The sequence below is a fragment of the Vicugna pacos genome, chromosome 8 (assembly GCF_048564905.1).
Source record: "Vicugna pacos chromosome 8, VicPac4, whole genome shotgun sequence".
NCBI lineage: Eukaryota > Metazoa > Chordata > Mammalia > Artiodactyla > Camelidae > Vicugna > Vicugna pacos.
The window spans coordinates 50,273,424-50,296,483 of record NC_132994.1 but is presented as its reverse complement, the minus strand read 5'-3'; the positions used below and the strand labels follow the sequence as shown (position 1 = coordinate 50,296,483).

The window sequence follows — 23,060 nt, the reverse complement described above, 5'->3', positions numbered from 1 at the left end:
TTTGGAGCTGTTGGTACAGAATGGACCTGCGAGCTTCCAGCGGGGCTTTGTCAGAGCTACACAGTCCGGTGGTGGGGAGGGAGCCTGTAGTCGGTTGAAGAATTAGTATTTACATGGAGAGTGCTTCAAAGAAGTGGAAATCACAGCAATTGGGCCTTTTGCTCTTCTGTCCACTCTGCCTGACTTCATGTAGGCTGGTACTGTTGATTCTGTCATATATCCGGCTTTTCTGTATACTTCACAGTACATTGTAGGTCACTTTGCCGGTCACTGTCATCATTTTCAACAACCGTTGAATGGAAGCATGATAGTTAACTTGACCCCCATTCACGGGCATTTAGGTTATTCCTCAGTTTTCACAAGTAAGCAGAGCTGCAAAGATCATACCTGTGTGTACATTTTGAGTGGCATCAATTTCATTGTTTCTCTGATTTTAAAAATTAAATTTTAAAAGATTTCTTTTTGACATACTGCCCACATGCCCTCCCTCAAAGCTCTACAAAGTTAGACTCCCACTAGCCGTTTAAGAGCATCGTGGTTTCCCTGGCCCCTTGCCAAAACTGAAGATTATTGATATTTAAAAAATCTTTGCCAGTCTGGTGAGGAAAGAGCATTTGTTCCCCTCACTGTTTTTAAAATTGTGAAGGAAGAGCATTTTTTGATTGTTACCGCATTTCATTGCTAGTGGGGTCAAAATATACATATTCACACATACATACATGTATGCACACAAAGAAATGCACAATTTGCATTTCTTTGAATTGCAGTGTGTGTCCTTTGTAGGTTTATCTATTCAGGTGTTTATCATTTTTTATCTCTTACAGGATTGTTAAGGTTATTAATCCCTTAGCCACAAGCGCTGCGTGTTTTCCCCAGTTTTTTTTTCATTATTGTTGAGAATTAAAAATGACCCCAAAAAGAGGGGAGGAGAGGGCAAGACAAAATTGACAAATTGGAGACATGCAGGCCATATCCAGAGTTGTGTTTTGGTTTTTTGGCCCAAATAGTATGTTACAGAAATTGCATAAATTATTACTGCTTACAGTGGGAATTTACCCAGTAATTCGAGAAGCTCTGAGGATGCTGACCTGCTTTCTCTCAAGGCTGCAGTGGCTCAGTGTAGGGGCTGCCGCTGTAGACAAGGGAAGAGCTTTCTCCCCAAGTCACCAGTGTCCCTCGTTCCCATCTCTTCCTGTTGGGGTCCTTATGCCTGGTGTCCCTGCTCACGTGTTACCTGCCTGGCCTCTGGAGAGCGTGGACATGCTGAATGTGGTGGTTATGACTTTTATTAAACCCTAGGGCAAGGGTATTTAAGAGCGTGGAAATTAAAAGAACACTTACTACAAAACTGTTTACAGAGCATCTTTTTCTCCACCTACATCCTTTTTATGAGGAAATAGAAGGCTAGAGATTAAAGTAACTTGCTATCGTCTCTTCTGTGCCAGAATCATTAAATACCACACACATGTGGAGCTGCGTAGAGTTTTCACTTGCTTCAGGAACTTGTCTAATGTTAGACATCCCAGATACCATTGTTTAAATAGTAATTGTAAATTTTGATGTAAATTTGTGAGTGGGTTAGGAAGGAGTATGCTCCGGGAACTGACTAGTACGTCTGTGTGTATGTGTGTGTGTTTTTAAGATACTTTTGTGCTCATGAGAATTATATTCCAAGGACATGTTGGCCCTATGGTTATTTAACTCTCATGCATCAAAATAGTTTCGTTAGCATTAGAGCAAGTGGGAATCTAGTCCTGTTCTCTCCAGCATGGTAGCCAGTGCTCACATGTGGCTACTGAGCGTTTGAAATAGTGGTTATTCCAAATTGAGATGTCCTGTAAGTATAAAATAACGTAGTGGATTTTGAAGAGGTAAGAAAAAATGTGGTAACTAATCAGTGAGGGAGTTGTGTCTGGAGATGAATTTTTGATTCCGACAGCCCTTCCTATTTGAGGAAAATACAAAATGATCACTAAGCGAGTTCTGTTCATGTATAGTTCAAAGATGTTTTTCTAAAAGAGAAGGGTTTTGTTACTCCTTTTTAAAGCACAAGTTTTATTTTATGCTACAGAGAAATTTTTCTTATCTCTACTTAATGAACCTGAGATTGACAAAGGCTTAGCTAGGATAAAGTACCCTGAGTGTAACCTTACTGTATGCAGTCCATTTGTTATTTAAAAGAAGCTTTAGGGTTTTGTAGAATGCTTTCATATCACGTTCTCAACAGGGTTTGAACTCAGCAGAGTGAACCAGAAGACCTTACTCTAGCTTTAGGGCCAAATACTAACTACTCTTAGAAATCTTTGTCAAAGCTTCAGAGATTTGGGAAAACCAGTTTGTTGTTGTTGTTGTTGTTGTTTTTAAAAGCAAAAGTCCTCCTGAATATCACAGAAGTAGTTATTCAACAAAAAAGGAGATCAGAAAAAAGAACCCGAAAGTTTTCCACTTAAATCAGCAGATGAAACTAATGGCGAAGACAAGGCAGCCGTGGCTTTGTTCCTGGAGATACAATGCAGTCCTGTTGGGGTTTCCCTCCCCCACAGCCCCTTCTGTTTAGCCCTGCCTTGCAGATTTGTCCCTGTGACTTCATTTGTGGATTCATTAATGTAATTGTGAACATACCATGTTCAAGGGACGAGGGTAGTTCCTGTGAGAGAAGTAAACACAGAGAAGTATAGGAGAAGGTATACAGATAACATACAGGGTGAAAAATCGTGTTCTAAGGGAAGCCTGGATAAAGGGCTGTGACAGTTGACTGGAGAAGCTGTTTCTGACTGGCCGATAGGGAAGACCTCCCTCAACAGGCCACAGGAAGACTCTTTGTGTGGAGTGTGGGGAGGATTTGCAGGTACGACGATGAGCAGAGAGGGAAGACCATGTAGAAAACCATGGGCTGGACATCAGGAAGGGCAGATCCTACGCTGTGGCTGTGTGTGGAGCTCCCAGCGGAGCTGGAAAGATTTGTCAAAGGCAAGTTGCAGAAATACACTCCATGTTGTACCGTGGGTTAGGCTTTGCTCTGCAGGCACCTGCATAGGGTATCTGAGTGTGGGAAGAATATTTTCAGCACCATCCATCAGTTAGGTTAATTCATTAGTAGTATGTAGGGTGTAGGCCTGATTGAAAAGATGCTGGAGTGGATGAAGTACCCTGTAAGGAAACCTTATACTGGTTAGGGCAGTTATTAACGGAGAAACTGAACTGGACATCTCTGTTTTTCAGGTAGAATTGAGTTGGATTTGGAAGCAAAACCAGGAATGAAATATCATGTATGAAAATCTATAAAAATAACATCAGCTAACATTTATTGAGTGCCTACTCTGTGCTAAGTTTATTTGAGAACTTTGTCATTAATTATTTCAGTTAGTTCTTGCAGTCACCTGTGATGTAGATGAGGACACGGAGGCCTGGAGCAGTTAAGTCCCTCAGTCACACAGTCAGTGGGAGCCAGAGCCAGGACCGACTCTCAGTTAGTCTGAATCCACACTGCATGTTGCTTTTGCTGAAGGATTCATGATGCGTGTCTTTGAAATAACAAGCTCCCACCAGAGTAGTTGACAAACATTCTTTTTGGAAACACTGATTTTGTACAAAATGCCTTTGAGGTTACCACTACGGTATCAAGCTAAGAGAACAAGTAAAACCTTATTTTATAAAATAAGCATCTTTAAAAATGAGATAAAATTGATATTCATTTGACAGAATATTCCGAAATTGCCGCATGCAGTATTTCTCTAGGTAGCGTGCCTTGAATGTGCAGAAAGGCTCTAACAGGAAGTTTACTGTTAGCTTTAAAGAAAACCTGTTTAGTTGGCCTGCTCAGATCCCTGACAGCACACGCTGCCCTCAGAGGCAGGGGAGTGTAACTGGCCGCAAAGCTGAAAGAGCCTGGACCATTCCGGGGTGGGACGGAGGAGCTGCGCCTCCTAAAACCTCCTCTGGAGGGAAAGCAACTGCAGGCGTGGGAGACAAAGACACACTTTTTTCCCCCTTCCTTCCTTTGTTTTTTTAAGCAAATGGAAATTTGTGGAAAACATCTCAAAATTGACTCTCCTGAAATTGGAAATATTTAATTGACTTGTGAGTCTAGCAAACCTTGGGCTGAATTTTTGTCTTTGAAGTGAAATTGTGTTGGCGTGTGTGTTAATGAGCTCAGTATGGTTGGCTCTCAGAGGAGACAGACGTGGGGGTCGGGGCCCAAGTTTGCCCTGAAAGACCTGAATCTGAGACTGGAGCCTCCAGGGGCCGACGTGAGAGCCTCGTGAGGAAAGAGCAGCCCCCAAACAGCAGACCAAGAGGTGCCAGACCACCATGCTGGACTGCTTGTGGAAGAGGTGCTGTGATTTGACTGCGAAGGAGAAAACACTAGATTTAATTCTTCCTTCTGTGTTTAGCACTCACACAAACAGCTGTGAGAGCAGGAAGAGCAGTGGGTTAGGGAGCAGGTTCCCTATAAGCGGTTCTCAAGCTGAACAGTCTCAGGAACACTGTACACACTGAAAAAGTATTGACACACCCAAAGAGCTTTTTGTTTATGTGAGTTTGAAATTTACCATATTATAAATCAAATAGTTTTAAAGCTATTTATTGAGTTAAAAATAATCACTCAGTGAAGGAAGCCTCTGTGAAAAAGGCATCATATAATGTATGATTCTAACTCTGACATCCCGGGAAAGGCAAAATGATGCAGACAGTGAAAAGATCAGTGGTTGCCACTAATCTCACTAGAAGAGCCTCTAAATATTGGGAAGGTGTCAGGTACATGGTGCCCAAAAGACATTTTCCAAAATTGTAATTTTCACATGAAAGCTTGCATTTTAGCATTGGCAAGAAGTTTTGTCAATTGTTTTTCTTGAAGTGATGGGTTCATCTCATTTTCAAGAAAATGCCTGCCAAACATCCAAATCAAACGACATAGTTTGTCAGTAATTCTCCCAAGTCAAGAAGGTGTTTAATGAAAACAGCGTCTTCAACTCACAGTCCAGACATTTGTACAAATCCGCTTTCCTTCTGGACACCCACTGTACTTATATACACAGCAGAAATGTTTTATGTGTGCTTACCATTACATCACACAGAATATTAAAAAGATACTCCAGGATGGAGATGTAAGAAAATTAGTATTTTTTTCTGTTTTATCAAAGACATCCTTAAGTGAAACTGGCTTGCTTGCTTGCTTTTTATTTCACTGTGAGTGCATGCAGTGACTTCAGGTACAAGTTGGTGTCACTGCCTTGATCTGTGCTGAGATGTCAGCAGGTTTACTCGTTGTGGTTTCTGCACCCTTAGTGAAAGTGTCCACACCCTGACAAGGACACATAGTGTCTTAGTATGACTATGAAATAGCTTTGACTTCAGAAACCCATGAAAGAGTTGTGCTGACCCCCGAGGTCTGTGGACCACACTTTGAGAACTGGTGGGTCTGAATTATAGTGGTAATACAACATTGTAAAAATTGGCTATTTCCTGGTCTCACCAAATAGAAATTGATCATTCTTGCGTTTTTTGGTTCTAGGATTTTATATTCTTACAGTGGAAATTCTGTTTAAACATTAAAATCAAATGTGCAAATTGAGAACCACAGAAGAATAAAATGAAAGTTGAGCATTAGAAATAACTGAAATGCATGAACTATCGTATTTAAAGCTGGATTTCACACTTGAGTACGTGAACCTTGTTCTTATTTAAGAAATAGTTGCGTTGTGCCTTACATAAATAATTTACTCAGGTTTTTCAAAATCTGGGGCTATATTACTGCTCTCTGGTAATTGAATCTTCATTAATCTGAAAGGTTATGCTTTCTTGCATTATTTTAATTATTTTGGATAAAAGCCACAGTTTTGCATTTTTATTGAGACTCCCCTCTGGATGGATGCTTTGCCACTCATCATTATAATGACTTTTGAAAAATGCACATTTACTAATTTAGTGAGTCAGTTGCTGGAGTGGAGCGTGCTCGAGATAAGACCCACCACATAAGCCCCTGTCTCTCGAGACTCTGAGGTTGTGCTTTTCAGATGACAACGTAGAACTTCTGCGCTTGAACTTGACTGATTTCCCACTGTGCATCAGGCACACCAAGACAGGCAGATTTAAGGATGCCCTGGACCCTCTGTGAAGATTTAAGGCAAAGGAGGCAACCAGAATGTATCCTTGAAAAATTTAGACATAGAATCAGACCTGTGAGTAGATGAAACAGCTACCTTGACCTATTCTCAGGGTGGCCAAAAGAGGGGGACACAGGCTAAGGAATGTGAGGTTAAGTCGTTAGAAATGTTCACTGACATTGTATAGTCAGGGGTGGGAAACTGAAGCAGGGAGATAATGGTTTGGGTTTTTGTTTTTGTTTACATGACCAAAATTCTAGTACATAAAGTATAACTCATATATGTAACAGCTGTAACCATATCCAAACTCAAGGTGAATGTTACGACATTGTCAAAAATGAAAGCAGATTGAATTCATGCCAGTGATTAATGTCTGTCAGTTTGCATTGACAAAGAATCCAGACTTCTATGTGTATGAGGTAGAATTGAAACTTTAAAAAGAGCTCTTAAAACGTGTACAGGTCTTAGATGAAGAACCAGTGCCTAGTTTCAGTTTGAGTGGGTTAGGTGACAGATCATTTAGACCCAAAATGTAGTTTGTTTATTTAAGTTTTATTTTTTTTCTCACAGACAAATGCAAAAAGAACAGAAAAAGTGTAGACGTCTGATGCTTGTATACTACTGACATTGGCGGTTCCATCCCTTTCTCCTTCCCAGCTCCAAAGCTAGGTGCTTAGTTCTTGGGGTGCATTTCTACATGTGTTTAAGTGCAAGATGCAGTCAAAAAACAAAGATGGATGTGTTAATAAAAACTCCGATTTAATAAATTACTCCCTAGTCATCCAGAACAGTAAGGAGCTGGGATGTTCTGATACATTGAATATCTAATTAACTCAGAGTTACTTGATTTACAGTTTTTTAAAGAACAAGAAAAAATGTATTGCTCATTAAAATTACAAAAAATATAATTTTCTTTGATTCTAAAAGTTGTTTGGCCTCCTAAGAGCACATTAAGGCTGTCATTTGTCACACTTACAAGAAAAAAAATTTATTTATTTTACTTTCTAGTGGTTTTGTTGTGAATAAATGAAAGTAAATGATACTTGGGTTTACATGAGTAGCTATGTCTGTTTCTCTACATATATTTCAAGAAATGGTGAAGCTCTTTTTGAAACCAAGATCTTTTTGCTTCAGTTCCTGCATATCCGTAGATTCTTATTTGTCTATTGAGGATTGAACAAGTTTAATTTTAGCTTTCTTTTCCAAATTAAAATGTTAATTTTTGGTGAAAACAGATTCAATGAAATAAAATGTCCTGGGGTGTAAAGGAAATGGATACTAGGATCCTAGACCTTGTTCTTTCTCTAGATTTCCAGGTGGTGGTAATGTCAGGGGTTCATTTCCTGTAACAAGTGAGACCAAGTGGCAGCTGTTTTCAGCAAACCACATACAGTCACTGAGTAAAGAAAGCAGAGCTACCAGCTCTCAAGAGAACAAGAATAGATGGCATGGCTGAAGGACGCGTAGCCCCTAGTACAATCTGATCGGTCGTCTTAGCCGACTGCCCCCACATTTCTTTTCATGATTACTCACCTAAAAAGAAGAAGACTTCTCCATTGATTTTTTTTCCCCTGCCTTCAATCAAGCAGAAGTACTATTGAGTAATGGAATAGCCTAGAGCAGACAACAAAGTGGGAAACAATGAATTTGATTTGTCGATCTGTCCTGAATAATCAAGATGCTGTACTAGTATCTGTGATGAATCTAATTGGTGGAGAGTTTTTTCATTAGAACAAGACGTAATTTTATCGAACCAAAAGAGTGTACATTCTAATTGCTTTGGGACCAGTGCCTCTTGGAAAGGACGTTAATTACTGCTCTCCAGTGTCCTCTCTAATCACCTACCATTTGCCAAAAATACCAAGTGAACTGAAATAAAGTGAAACGGTTGCTTTCTTAAAACTCTTCTCTTGCAAGGACAATGCACAATTTTTATTTTTTATATGCCTCCCTGTCCACTTTTATTTTAATCCTCTCTCCTTCCTACCCACCTTCCTACCTACCTGCCTACCTGTGCTGGTGGGCTTCCTCAAGACTTTCCTTGGTCCTTACACTCACGTGAGACTAGTTCCATCTGTTGGTTTCACTTACCCTTTGATGCCAACTTGCAAATCTGCATCCCTCGTCCCAAGACCTCACCTGACCTCTGGGCCTACCATTCTCCTTCTGTTTTTGAGGTCCTGGCCTCCAAACCTGATAGTTCTCCCTGGTACTTCCTTCTCGGTCACCACCCTCTGATTCTTCTCCTTCGGTGGTGCCTCTCACGGCCGTCTCTTCCTCTGATTTCTGCAGCAGCCTCTCAGATCTGGGTCCCTGACACCCAGCAGTTGTACCTGGCGTTTGTCGTCCTCCTTACGCAGCCTGGACTGCAGCAGTGGCCTCCTGACTGGTGCTCCTGTCCCCACTCCTTTTTGTCTGAATGCTCTTTCTGAATTCATTATTTTGTGTCTATTAGATCAGGCTCATACTTCTCAGTCTGTTATTAAAGAGTAGACCTAACATTTTTTCTTACCTTCCATCACTCACCATACGGATATTTAGCCTCTGTAACTCCATTTCTCTGCTGTCCTATCCTCTATCACCGTCCTGTTCATTCCTGTCCCAACCCTCACACTCATGTGCTCATCTTAATTATCATTCACTCTCTCACTTCCTGTGTCTTTTCTCATTCTGTTCTCCTCACCTGAAGCACCCTCTATTCATTTGAATAAAGTCAAAATTGACTTTGTTTTTTCTCTTCCTTTGAACTAGCTTTAGAATGAACTACAATGAGGTACCACCTCACACCAGTCAAAATGACCATCATTAAAAAGTCTACAAATTATGAATGCTGGAGAGGGTGTGGAGAAAACGGAACCCTCCAACACTGTTGGTGGGAATGCATATTGGTGCAGCCACTATGGAGAACAGTATGGAGATTCCTTAAAATACTAAAAATAGCCTTACTGTATGATCCAGCAATCCCACTCCTGGGCACATATCCAGAGAAAGCTGTAATTCGAGAAGACATGTGCATTCCATTGTTCATAGCAGCACTGTTTACAATAGCCAGGACATGGAAACAACCTAAATGTCCATTGACAGATGACTGAATAAAGAAGATGTGGTGTGTACACACACACACACACACACACACACACACACACACACACACACACACACACACAGAAATACTACTCAGCCATAAAAAAGAATGAATTAATGCCATTTGCAGCAACATGGATGGACTGAGAGATTATCATATTAAGTGAGAAAAGTCAGAGAAAGACAGATACTATATCACTTATATATGGAATCTAAAACAAATGACACAAACAAACTTATTTACAAAACAGAAAGGGACTCAGACATAGCAAACAACTATGGTTACCAAAGGGGAAAGGATAGGGGAGGGATAAATTAGGAGTTTGGGATCAACAGATACATATTACTAAATAAAAATAGATAAACAACAAAGAATTACTGTATAGCACAGGAAACTGTATTCAATTTCTTGTAATAACAATGGAAAAGAATCTGGAAAAATATATATATATAAAACTGAATTGCTTTGCTGTACATTTAAAACTAACATTGTAAATCAACTTCACTTCAATAAAAAACAAACTTAAAAGAAACCCTACATCAGTTTCTCTTTTTTAGGTTTTTACTATGTGAATTACTCCTGTTTTATAATTAACTCCTGTTTGTTGCATCCTTATTTGCCAGTTGTTTCTAGTGTACTAGTGAATCCTCCAGATATTTTAAGGCCCTCAAGGTTAGAACAGGCACTGGTGCTTGTCTTCTGGTAAATATATTATTTACTGTAGAACTAGACAGATAGTAACTGTTGATTACTTGATTTGGAATTTGATGGATGTAACTTACATTTTTTTTCCCCAGGCCTCTGTCTTTGAAATATTTAAAACTTATCTCTCTCCTCTCTCTCTCTCTCTTTTTTCCCTCCTAGAAATTCATTTTCTAGACAACATTCAACTTGTGAACCTGAAGAATTTTGACCATTCCAAGTCTTAATGCCACACCACTGCTCCAGCCAATTTATACTATGACCGGTAACAATGGCCAGAAGCCCGAAGAATTAAAATGCCAACACCAAACCTTACCTTAACAGCTCTGGTCTCTACTGTTCCCTCGCATTTTAATAGTATTATTTTGTTTTATAACCACTTCTAAATATTCTTGGTTATTTTTCTTTCTTTCTTTTTTTTTAATTAGAGAGTTTTGTTTCTGTTTTCTGTTTACTTTGTGTACAACTACCTGCTTTTTCTGACTCATTTTGATCAAATGATAGTGAACAAAGCCAGCCCGAGCTGGTACGGTGCTGTTCACTTGAACAGGTGCTGTTGTGCAGAAAGGAAACTCTGTGACTAATTTAGGTAGTGGCTTTCCTTCTTCCAGATTTCTTCCCATTGAGTTCTTATAAGTAAATATTTACAGAGTTTTCAGATTGCAGTAAATATACTGTATGAGAAAATATTAATGCAGATTAAAAGCATTTCTGACATCATGAAAATTTTCTAATGTTTGAGAATTTGGGGATATTTTGTATATTGAACCCTTTTGACTTTCCAGTCCTGTGACTTTTCACTTTTAGTAGAAAGTCCGGGAGTCTGCAGCCTGGAGAATCAAGAGGAGGTTCATTGACCACGCACTGTGTTTAGAGACCCTCTCGCACCATATGCCAATGTTTCTCAGACACAGGCTCTTCGGCAGCATTCCAGAAACAGGGAGGAAGAGAAAACGATGTCTTCCCCTCGACTAAGTATGCAGGCAGCTTAAAACCTTAGTGCTTTCTTTAACATGTCCAAATTTCAATGCTTTCCATTTGAACACTTGTGTAGACCACTTGCTTTGTATTAAACTTCCCTGTCTACATGTAACACTGACCTTTTGCTAGTGAGCAGGTAGATCTCTTTCAGACAGCGTGATGACTCACACAGGTGTGAGGACACCGGGGAGAGGAGTAGGGCTGTGGTGGTTTTTGATGGTTGTAAGAAAAGCTGTACCATTTAAAGCTGATGCCAGAGACCAGTTAGGGACTGATTAACTGTATTGAACAGTCTTTCCTTTGCTTTTCCCCCTGTATAGTTCTGATGCCAGATTAGATTTCTAGCAGCTTCAAGTTGTATTAAATGATATTTTGCTTTCTGTAATACTGTTATAAAATAAAGTTTGTTTATTCTCTAAACTTGTCACTTCTCTTTTTTACAAAGGTTGAAAAATCTTGAGTCATATCTTCAGTCAGAAGTTGTAATATTTTGTAGAACGTAGCATTTTAAAACTCTGTTACTTGAGTCTCATAATTTGATGTTGCTGCCAGCATCACCTGTTTCAAATGGCCAAAGCAACGTTGAACGTTTGCTATAACGTTTGTAAATCTGATTAGGATGCCAGATTCCTTCTCCCAGGTGATAATCCATCCCAGCTTTTACAAATTCTCCAGGAGATATTTTCGCTTGTTTTCTCTGTGTATTTTTTGATTGAGGAAATGTTTTAGCTGGACCGTCTGAAACCTCTGTTTCATATTTTGCTAAACAGTCCACTGGGCCTTAATGTATTGGGCAGAACGGGCTCTGCTGAGCGTGGCGTCCGGGTCTCCCCGGGGTGGTTCCGTGTGCAGCTTTAGCCAAGACACATCAGATGAAAGGCTGAATTTCCTTTCAAAATTGTATAGCAAATGACCAGTAGGGTACATTCCATTTCAAATATTATGTAGAATGTCTTTCCCTAGTTATTTAAAGTGAGTATGTGCAATATAATTTGCATAACTGTCTTTTTGGGGATCTGTTCCCTCTGAATTGTCTCTCACCTTGTGAAAGGTCTTTCTCACTTTCTGTAGAATTACTATAAAAACAACTCCTCTCCAGGGGAGCCTTTCTCAGCAAGCTGAGCCTTAGACATTATGGAACCAAATGTGACTCTGTAAATTTATTTTTCATCAGAAAGTGTATAAGTTGGACATTCATATTTAAGGCAGAGGTTGATCTTGCCAGGGTTTTTGGACAACCATCTCCTTGCATATTTATAATGATAATTGCAGTGATGGGAAGTGAGTATGTCTATGGCAGCTCCAGTGGAAGAAGAAATGCAGTGTTCCGTCAGGGCTCAGTTTTATCAGCTGAGATGGCAAAGACAGAGTTTGGAATTCCAGAGATGTCCAGAGTATCTCTGATACCTAGGGAACAGCTGGGGACAATGTTGATCATGCCAGCTGTGACTGTGGCAGCAAGACTATTTTAGTATTTCGTATTCCTTGCAAAATAATTCTCAAGATGTTACCATTTCACTCTGAACTGAGCTTTCAAAGCCCCAGATGATAGAAAGTTGGTCAACAAGTTTCACTGAGGTGAGACGTCCAGGTGCTAATTGTTTATCTCCAGTCAAAAGCAGTGTAATTTGGGAGTGATAAAACAGTAATTCCTTTTAGTTACATAGGGTTTTTGTAACTATTTCATATAAGTCTTCCAGCAATCCCATCTGGAACACAGGAAACAGAGGGATGCATTTTCCACAGGCCACAGCAGGAAGAAAAATGAGATTGTTTAAAAAAATGTATAGATTTGGTGAATTTCTGGCATTTCGCTATTGTGAGTAGCTTCTGTTTTCCTTCATGATGCACCGTAGTGTTACTCATTGCATAGCCAACGGTTCATGGAGTTATTCTCACCAGGACTTCGGCAGTGAGGCAAACTAGCTGTAACTACTGCCCAGCATGGGCTTCATTAAGTTTCTTCCTTAGTTATCGATAAAATTATGTGATGTCTGAGAACATCATGTAATTGTTTGAGAATTAAAAGTAATCTGAGGGTAGGGAGAAGGAGTCGTGGTTTAGGTGAAACAAGATTGGCCGTGAGTTCATAATTGCTGAAGCCAGGTGGTGGTAAATGGGGGTCCATTATATCCTTCTGTTAAAATATTCCATAATAAAAGGCTAAAAAATGTCATAAAGTCCCCTAATCAAAAAAAAAAAAAAGTCCTGTCTTATGTATTGTCAGAAAGTACATTGCTTCTCAGAGTGTGGGGCTCTGGTCCGTTTCCAGCACGGCCTTTCGCACTTCCTTTAGAGAATAGGACATTGCAGGTGTCACTGCTGAGATAGTGACAATGGGGAACACACGCTTGACTCCTTTTACAGAAATCTACACGGACTTGCACGCATCCTTGTGTGCACCTGTTCGCATATTTGCTGGGATTAGGCCACAGTGGAGAGCTGACCCCAGGAGAGAACTTGGTTGGCTGGCAAATCTGAGGCGTCAAGCTCCTGCTCCTGGATCAAAAACACTGACCCTATATATAGTCATGGTGCCAGACTAAGTTGATAGGATAGAATATTTTGCTTCAAAAAAAAAAAAATTAAAAACCTGGCTTCAGAATTCTACAGCAGGGTGTTTAAATCCCCTACTTTGAGTAACTGAACCATGACTTTAATGAAGGTACTTAAACATTTATAAAGTGAGGGTGATAATAGCATCCCAATATAGGGATATTCTCATAGTTAGATGAAATAAAAATGTCTAAAGTGCCTCGTGGAGCTCCTGGCACAATAATGCCCTCCAAAAAAGTGATCACTGTGAGTACCAACAGCCCTGTGCAGGCGCTAGTCCACCAAAGGCAAATTATGGGAGATAATGCCAGTCTGAGCTGTGTTCTCATGAGGGCTCTGCATAATAGAACCCCGTGCCAGTATGAGGTCACTCCGGAGGCCTGTAGGGAAGGCTTTGGCTTTGAAGTTGTGTGGACCCGACTTTCCTGTAAACCCTGCGTGTGTCAGGAACCCCTCAGGGTCTCCTCATCCTCTGCTGTATGACAACTAAGGGGCTGGTGGAGAGGCGGCACAGTCCTTTCCTAAGACTTCCAAACCACGGACTCCTTAATAGACTTCAGGGGGCAGGCTTTCCCCAGTATATGCAAAATCATGGGTATATGCGTTTTTCCAGAGATAAATAGTTTCCTGGCTTTCATTAAATTCTCAAAAAGCTTCTTTATTACCTGGGTAAAGTTAGGAACCTCTGCTCTTAGTAATCTGGGTCTTGGAATATGGATTAGAATTTTTTTAAATGGAAAGAATATTTTAAAAATTTCAATCTGGTAGCAATCATAAATACATTTTCTCGAATACATATTTCCTGTTTGTGTTCTTTTGGTCACTCATTTGCCAGGAAGAATGCCTTTGCGTAAATTCTGATAAACTCAGAGGATTTTTCTGATGAGCACACTAACTATAAAGTCAGAATAGACTCTCAAGAACATTTGTTTGGAAAGTTCTTTTTATAAAAACAAGTCAGAAAATGGATTTCCACAATGTGTTTAACAGTTACGAGCTCTGATTTCTAAGAGTTGTTTGGTTCTTTTTTTGTCAAGGAACTTCAGAGTTCAAGGAATAGTTGGTGTGCCAAAGTGTTTACCTGTTCTTGATTTTCCAGTTGCTACTAAATTATATCTAGAAAATACTGGCGGCCATTACCTGGTCAGATTACTTATAAGTAGGTTGTTTTTTGTTTTGTTTTAAGAATTGCAAACAGTACTTCAGAGAACATGGTGTGAGCCCTCCCTTGCCCCATTTTCTGTTTTAGCAACGTGTATAGGTTTAGATGTGAAGGAGCAGTCATGGATTTGCAGTGTCCCAAAGCCAAATTTCAGAATTACCAACACAGCTAACAAGAGGGATAGAAGGATAATAATTAACAGCTTTAGGTTAGTTCTGTAAAAAATACATTTTTTTTCTATTGAAAAAATAGCAACATAACAGAACTTGGCACTCATTATTTTATTGAAGGTCTCAAGTCGGGGTAACAGAATTGCGAGTTCTTTCAGATACTAGGACATTAGAAATAAGGTTAGGAAATGTTGAGGTGAGGCCACTTGGGGTAGTGGGAACGTTTCTGGCCCCTGTTGAAAGGCTTTGGAGCATAGGAGGGAACAGTTTGGGATAATGTAAGGAGACCGCCCGCCTGGTCTAGGTGGCAGCAGCGATGAAGAGGAGCCGGCCGTCCAAACAAATGAGGTCTTACACGGGAGTCAGCGTGTGGCGAGCAAAGATGTGACCGGACAGCTGATTGGCTGTGCTCAGTGAGGGACTCATCCAATCCAGTAGCAGTGCCTTCTAGCCAAAGGTAGTAAAACCTTTGGACTTCGTCTCTCTGTGGGAAAACCCACGTTTTTGTTCCTCTTTACATATAAAAAACACTCATGACTGTACTCATGATTTCATTGGAAATTCCTTACTCTTCTTATTCAGCAGCAACAAAGGAACCGAGTCTTGCTTTAAACTACTTGGTTTTGCTCATTGCTGAAAACGTGTGCCTAGAGCTCTTTTGTTACCATAGTAGCTGAGATGCATTTTTCCTGGTAAGACAGAGGTGGTGGGATGGCATCCACCAGAGCCAACAGTCAGGCTTCCGGAGTGCCTGGTTCCAGAAGAAGGTGGAGCAAACCCTGGTGGCCGAGCCACAGATCTGGCTGGCAGCTGGGAAAACGATGCATCCTTTCACGCCTTCTGTCAAATAAAGCATTTTTACATAAGCTGATTTCCACCAGAGGCTAAAAAGAGATCCCTCTCAGAAATTGAAAGAATCTTGTTATTCCTTCCATATGGCATGCACACTCTTATTCTAAATTACCTCAGTCTGGAAGCCCCAGCAGACATTTTCATTGTAATCAAATGCAATACAACACAGAAATGGTGTCTTCAGTCGAACAGTGAGTTTTATATTATGCAAGAAGTACAGGTGGAGACCAATAACTCACTGGATGCATATGAAGACCTTTAGAGTTGGGGAGGAGGAGAGAAGCAGAAAAGATCTGGCACCAGTGATGCATTCTTGTTTTGGGTCGTCCACCTGACATTTTCTATGATTGCATGTCACTACAAAATTGTGCATTTCATACAGGCAAACAAATTTATTATGTTTTATAAAGTCAGTCTAATAGCCTGTTAGATTCATATGCAAACACTGGAATATAACCAGATACAGTTAGGACTTCTTAAGTATCTTTTGTTGACATTGACTAGAAAACTGTGACTAGCACAGTAGTAACCACAATCTATTTTAACTACTACTTTAAATTAAATGTTCCATTTTGGTTATCTATGTTGGCTCTTTGGGTCTCCTACTGAAAGAATAATTCTGCTAGTGAAATGTTGACTTCTTTCCATATTTAGAAATAGCTCCCTGATGTTTTGGTTTTAGAGGCCAAGCCTTGAGCCATTCTCCATATGAGTTCCGTGAACATTCTGTTCTTGCCTTTTCCCACCAAATTGCTAGTATTTCGAAGTCATGTCATGCTGAAAGCTACGTTCATGGTGATCCATACCTAGTATCGAGAGATTCCACTTGTTTGGTGGGTTGTCACAATGATGATGCGATTTGTGAAAGCAACTGGGGAAAGAAGAGAAGCCAACTCAGGGCCAGAAATGATGCTTAAAAAGGTGTCATTTAAGAGATGCCGAATTGCAAGAGTTGGAAGTGGGAACTCAAAGCAGGAATCCACCAGGCACTCTTCTTCTGCTATCCATTTGATCTCTACCAGAGTGTCTTCACCTCCAAAGTCAGAATAATGCGGGCTTCCACGGAATTATGTAATGATGCTTAAGAATTTTATTTTGAAAATAAATGCCCTTCAGGATAGACATAGTCCTATAAAACTTAAAGAGTTACAATGTGTCCAATCCATGGAGCACCTCCAGCAAAATCTTATATTCTTGGTACTCTCTGAAGAACTGTTATTTAAGCCAAGTCTCATAGCTGCCCTCTTGGGTAACAGCTGCCACTTTTCAATATGGTTCAGAAGAAGCATCCTAGTATTCCTCCTACTTTGCTGTGGTTCTAGTTTATTCGCCTACTTTATTTGCTAAGCCATTGACCATTGCTCTCTGACCAGTAGAAATTCACTGTGCTTAGCCATTGATCAGTCCTCCAGCAGTCACATTCGTTTCTTTCTCTGGTACAGGGAAGAGCCAGCCTTGTGATTATGTCGGCCATCGGGGGTCTGTGACAGTTCTTCATTAACTGAAAGAAAAATATAGTTAATGCTTTGGAGGCATCTGAATGCCACTGGTCATTTACAACTCCTTTGAAGGTTTACTGGCCAGCATCTCTACCCTGGTGGCCCCACGAAGTTACAGAAATCGTGGTCATCAGCAGGTCCTATTGCAAGATCTCTCCTTACCTCCTGAACCACTCCCAAAAGAAATATAAATACTTATTTCTAAAGAATGGTCCTGGTTAGAGTGGACAAATTACCACTGTAGTAAAAATTGTTACATGCTAAGTATATTTTATATTCATAGATTAAATGTTGACTGAAAGTATTGAGACCCCCCACACACACATTCAATAAGCATTTATTAAACATGTCTATAATGCAAGGCCTGGGGATATGGAAATGAGTAAGATATTCATTTCCAGCTCCTCCCTGTCAGAAATGTATTGGGCATTTGTAGTCTTCAGACAAGTCAAATTAGTCTTCCCTTTATCTTTTGGCATCTTTTACTGAAAAGTCACAGCTTTAACTTTTCACCACTTACACACTCCTTAACCCCTTAAAACATAAATTTGGTTAAAGCTGTTTTACTGAAATTCTAAAACTAAATTTGGTGGCGTTTTCCAATCCCTGGATTCTTTGCTCTGTAGCATTTGACACAAGCCCCCTTTTCATGACCCCCACCCTCGATCGTTCTTCTCCCTCTGGCTTTTATCACATATCATCTTCCTATGTATTCTTATTTGCTCCTGTAGCTTCACCTGTTAAGTCTCTGGCGATGACAAATTTGATCTTTGGCCCCAAGATCCTGACAAGCATCCTATGAGATCTTCCTAGTACATTACAAAAAAAAACTCTCCTCCTAACTGCCACCAATATACATAACAAACTATTTTTACTCTTAGAAGTTTATGTTCAGAATTAATCAAATTATCCAAGACAGACCAGGAGCTTATAGTCTCATTGGAGATAATGCATGTTCATAGAATTGAACTTGAAAAAAAATTTTTTTTTGGCTTCCACGTCAAATCCAAGCAATTTATTCCTTGCTAGGCACTTTATATGCCACGAACCTGTGCACTATCCCTGACCTGGAGCCAGACAGCCAGGGTTCAAATCCTGTCTCTACCATTTTGTAGGTGAGTGACCTTGGGCAACTTACTTAATTATTCGTTTTAAGTAAATTTCATATAATTTTATTTTTAAATAAAGATAAATGTTATCTTTAATTTTAACAATAGCTATTAGATATATTTTAATAATAGCTAATATCATAGTGACACAAACACTGCCTTCTTAGAATTTATAAGTCAGCAGGGATCATGATGACTAATAGTTGTTCAGAGCAGACAGTGTTAAGAACCTTACAGGTATCACTTCGCTTAATCCCCACACCGACCCTGTAGCTATGTCCTGCTGTTACTTCTACTTTACGGATGAAGAAGTTGAAGCTTCAAGAAGTGACGTAGAGTGGCCATTGTTACAGAGCTGGAATTCAGTGCCCCGTTCGGTCTGACTGTGGTCTGAGATCTTAACAATTTCACTCTGCTAACCCTTCACTGACTCTGATTTTTCTGGACACATCATCTGTTTCCTTTTTGATTGCTGACGACCAAAATATATATATATAAAGTTCAGTGAGAGAGGCCTAGCCTCGCTGTCCACTTTCAATCCTTTAGTTACCTGTTTTAGAATGTCAATTGCTGAAGGTCAGAACCTAGTCATTTGCCTGACCTTATTTTACATCTAATTCCACGCGAAAACTTTCAGGCATTCCACCGACACAATTTCTTTCTCATAGGGACTATTTTTGGCAATCCTGGTTAATTGAGCAAGCAACTGGTTTTTGATGAGAGTGATGGAATTCTGGGGGCAGGAGTGGCACTGAAAGTATCCAGCTGAGGAATCTCAGGACTTGGGGAGGTAAGATAATCAAAACACCCCGAGGACAGGTGAAATGTCCAGGACTGCGGTCGATGAGGGGTTTGGCAAAGGGAAGGTCAAGACTCAAACCTCCACCTCAAGAGCTACTCCTCAAGGCGACTGACACAGTTTGAAGAGCTCAGGATGTTTGAGAATTTTCTTTCTTCGTTGGCAAGAAAATTGATGTTCTCTACATACTAATTAAATTTACATGCACCATTAACTCCTAAGGCTGGAAGTGTGGGGATTAATGTTGAATGATTACAGTACCTCCACATGCTTTCCATCACATTCTAAAATGCCTCTTTCATCTGATGGACTGGGATGTATGAGGCAGGCGAGCTGATTTTCTGTTTCAGAATGTGGGACGCTGGGGTTTTGGGAACACATTAGTTAATCTGTCAATGTCCCTTTATTCACAGGGACAAAATAGGAATTATTACACTTGCCATAACCCTGGTTGGAAGATTAATGACATGACATTTGAGCATCTGTTTACAGTTTTTAAGTAGGAGCTGCTAAATAGAGATTCAAACTGGTGATATATTTTTTTGGGGCCAAGTGACCTCATTGGCCCTTCAAACTGGAGAGAAGATATTACTACTTGGCCTTAGGAAAGCAGTGACAGAAAGAACTATAATTTAAAAAGCTACATGTTCTTAGAGGTTTTTTTTAAAGAAGAAATGAACAATTGGAATTAAAGGGAGCAGACCCATATAAAAATGAAAACATGCCTAGCTTACGGTTGTCTGCTAACCCTGGAAAATATAATCAGGAATGACTCCAAAAAAGAATGCACACATTCCACTTGGGACACGAGGGAAATACAAGCGAAGGATGGTGTGAGGAGAGGTTTTCAATTTTGGGTTTTTTCGGTAGTTTAATACAACACCGTTCAACTTAAGAAACACTACTGGGTTTTGTCAATATTGCTAAAATAGCTACTAACCTCTTGCATTAATCTAACGTCTGCTGGGTACGTGGTTAACACATAGTCTTTCAAGTCATAGTGCAGTTTCATAAATTTCAATTACAGCCAAATAAACAGTATCAATCCAGGGCCCAGCTGCCTGTGTCCCAATCACTTTAAGCTTCCTGAGGATTTCTGTTTTTCTGTGGGGTTCTTTTGTTGGTTTGTTTGTTTGTTTTGTTTTTTTGTTTGTTTGTTTTGGTTTGGGTTTTTTGTGGCTTAAGGCTACAGTTTCATGGAAAGTTCACATCAAATATCTTTTAGGGCTTGACATTTGCCAAACACTGTGGTAGTTCAGTGTTTGGCACATTTCCTTAATCGAAGTTCAGTGGAGGAGAAAGAAGTGTGTGCACACACACTCACCAGCACATACACACACCCACATCTGTCAGGTAGAGACGGCAGACAGGAAGCACGTTGTAACGTTTGGAAGTCTATTGCCCTGAGAGACAGAGATAAGCAATCATGCGTCCAAACTGCTGATTCAGTTTATCTGTGAGGGGCTGCAGTTAAGGGGTCCCCACAGCAGGGCTTCGGAGCCTAGCACACGATCAAACTTTGCCTCATTCACTAAGGAAGATGTCTTGAGAGGGTGCTTATTGAGAAGCACCTACTCATCGAGAAGATGAGTGGCTTCAGGCCTCCCAGCAAAACTGACGGTCCACGGACTTGCTCCAAGTGTGTGCCGTGGGAACGGACTTCCAACCCCTGCCCGGCGTGGCTTCTCACTCACCCTCCATCAGTTTGATCCTGAAATAGGCGATGAGAAGGAGCAGCAGCAAAGTCACAGGCAGGAAGACCCCGGAGAACAGGAACCAGCCTGGGAGCTCTCTCACGAACTCCGACAGCACAGGCCTCATTGCCAGTCCCACAGCCCCCTGGGCCGGAGGGGTCCACGCCCCGGGCGAGGGCAGCTTTGCTGGAGGCCGCGCTTGCTTCCTTCTGCGGTTCTGGCCTTTGCTCAGCACATCTCGGTGGAACTTTTGGTGGACTTTGCTCTGTTTAAACAGCCCCATGAATTCTGAGAGGACTGCTGGCAGGTTACTCTGTAACTCAGCCGCAAGGCAGAGAGGAATTGCGTGGTGATTCTCCCAGGCCGTTCCAGAGACAAGTGTTTATCTGGCAAGGTTGGGGATGACACCAGGAGGCCTAGATTTCTTTGTCTTTGGTTTCTCTGATAGGAAAAGTACCTGACTTCAAGCCAACCTCATTGTTAGATATATTCCACCAATATAGTCTCAGATGAATATATATATATAATTTTCCTACGTTTTCTAAATGTCAGAGGAGAAATTAGTAGCCATATTAATGTACCTGTGTCTAGAAAAAGTGAATTTTCCTTCCTACATAGTTGATATAAATAACATTAATGAAGGAGAAACAATATGCTTTCTATATGTAAAAATTCTCCCTAGTGTGCCCTGCTCTGAATGCTTTTCTGAGAGGAGCTCTGCTTTATGCAGTTATCTGACAGTTAATTCTACTACAACCCAGCCTCTTGACTAGATGCTGGGTGTACCAGAAAGGGCAAGTCGTGGCACCAGCCCTCTGAGAGTGAAGACAGACGTCGGAAGAGAGAACGGCCGCAACATAAAGATGGAGTGGGTGGTAGTCTGGTCCCCATTCCTTGTCCCCTCAGGGCGTCAGTTTTTCTTGCTGCTTTAAGAACTGCTCCTCTCAGCCATCTCCTGCTCACACATCCCTGTGGCCCACCGTTAACCGTAGAAGGTGGCCCGTGAATGATGGGGGTTGTGTGGTAACTACAGAGCTTCTGGGAAAAGACTAAAAGGGCAATTAAACCGTGTTGATGTTGGCTTGTAGACCAAGCTGAATTGTCATCACCTGCTTTAGTGAAAAAATTTTAAAGATACTGGTCTACTAAACTAAAACCAACTGAAAAAACCATTTCTGTTTTGAAAGGGTCTCCTGGAGAATTTGGAAAATTTAGGGAGGGGGATTGGCAGCCACCTTTTTGGGGTCGTTTCTCATCTTCTAACCCTGTCCCCCATCGCCCCCTGGCGCCTGCCTTGGGGAGTGGCTGGCAGGCTCTGCCAGGGACCTGCAGCTGTCGGTGCCTCCTGATTCTCCCATCAAGGGTTTGTGTGGCATGCAGTCTTTGTCCTGGCTGTAGAATCGGCACCCTGATTTATAAAACTGTAAGAATGCGGAGTGTCTCCAGGGTGCTCAGTCAACAATAAAGAGCTTCCTCTCGGAAGAGAGACTTCGTAATTTCAGAGTTATTTAGAATACCTAAGACTGGGCTCACATTCGCTGTTACTTTATTTGCCTCTTTTCACATACTCCACAAACCTCTGAGCAGTGGTGCTGCTATGACTCTTACGTGCCCTCTAACGAGATGGCTCTCGGTGCTCTTTCAGCTTGAACACGATGCTACTTTGTAACATGTCACTCTGCAAAGAACCTCCCTGGGCAGGTGTCCCTTCCTGCCATGATCTGAATATTTGTCTCCTCCCAAGTTCATAATGTTGAAATCCTAACCCCCAAGGGTGATTGGGAGGTGGTTACATCATGAAGGTAGGACCCTCATGAATGGGATTAGTGCCTGATAAGAGGCACCAGAGAGTTCAGAGCTTTTTCCACCATGTGAGGACATAAGGAGAGCTCTGTGACCCAGAAGAGGGCCCCTCACTCAACCAGGCTGGTACCTAATCTTGGCTTCCAGACTCCAGAACTGAGAAATACATTTCTGTTGCTTATAAGCCATCCAGTCTGTAGTATTTTGAACTAAGAGACCTTCCTACCCCTGTTTTCCAGTCCCTCCTACCTCCCCAGTCCTCTGATCTGTTTCCTGTCACTATACATTAGTTTTCACCTTCTAGGGTTTTGTAGAAATGGGATCATATAATATGCCTCTTTTTTGTCTAGCTTCTTTCACTTAGCATAATTATTTTGAAATTCATCCGTATTGCTGTCTGTATCAATAATTCATTGCTGAATAAGCTTCCATTGTGTGGATATCCATCTGTTTATCCAATTCTTGCTGATGGACATTTGGATTGTTTCCCACATTAACCTGCTGCAAATAAAGCTGTTACGAACATTCTTGTACAAACCTT

The 23,060-nt window shown here is 40.9% G+C and overlaps 2 protein-coding genes across 14 annotated transcripts in view; one reads left to right on the top strand and one right to left on the bottom strand.

Moving 5' to 3' along the window:
* EPB41L2 (erythrocyte membrane protein band 4.1 like 2) overlaps window positions 1–10,209 on the top strand; it is a 198,261-nt gene extending 188,052 nt beyond the window's left edge. For all 13 annotated transcript variants that reach the window (XM_072965861.1, XM_072965860.1, XM_072965869.1 and 10 more), the window contains one exon: window positions 10,057–10,209. The gene's annotated coding sequence lies outside the window, so the exon portion shown is untranslated. The remainder of the gene's footprint in view (window positions 1–10,056) is intronic.
* Window positions 10,210–17,030: 6,821 nt separating this feature from the next.
* On the bottom strand, window positions 17,031–20,843 carry SMLR1 (small leucine rich protein 1). Its single transcript, XM_006200119.4, has 2 exons — window positions 20,717–20,843; window positions 17,031–17,116 (listed from the first exon to the last, which is right to left on the bottom strand). The coding sequence occupies exons 1-2, from the start codon at window positions 20,841–20,843 to the stop codon at window positions 17,031–17,033; spliced, it is 213 nt and encodes a 70-aa protein (XP_006200181.2).
* Window positions 20,844–23,060: the final 2,217 nt, after the last annotated feature.

Coding starts and splice junctions, on each gene's coding strand:
- SMLR1 (XM_006200119.4), bottom strand. CDS start 20,843: ATGAGGCCTGTGCTGTCGGAGTTCGTGAGAGAGCTCCCAGGCTGGTTC. Junction 17,117..20,716: donor CAGGATCAAACTGATGGAGG/GTGAGTGAGAAG, acceptor TTTTTCTTTCAG/TTAATGAAGAACTGTCACAG.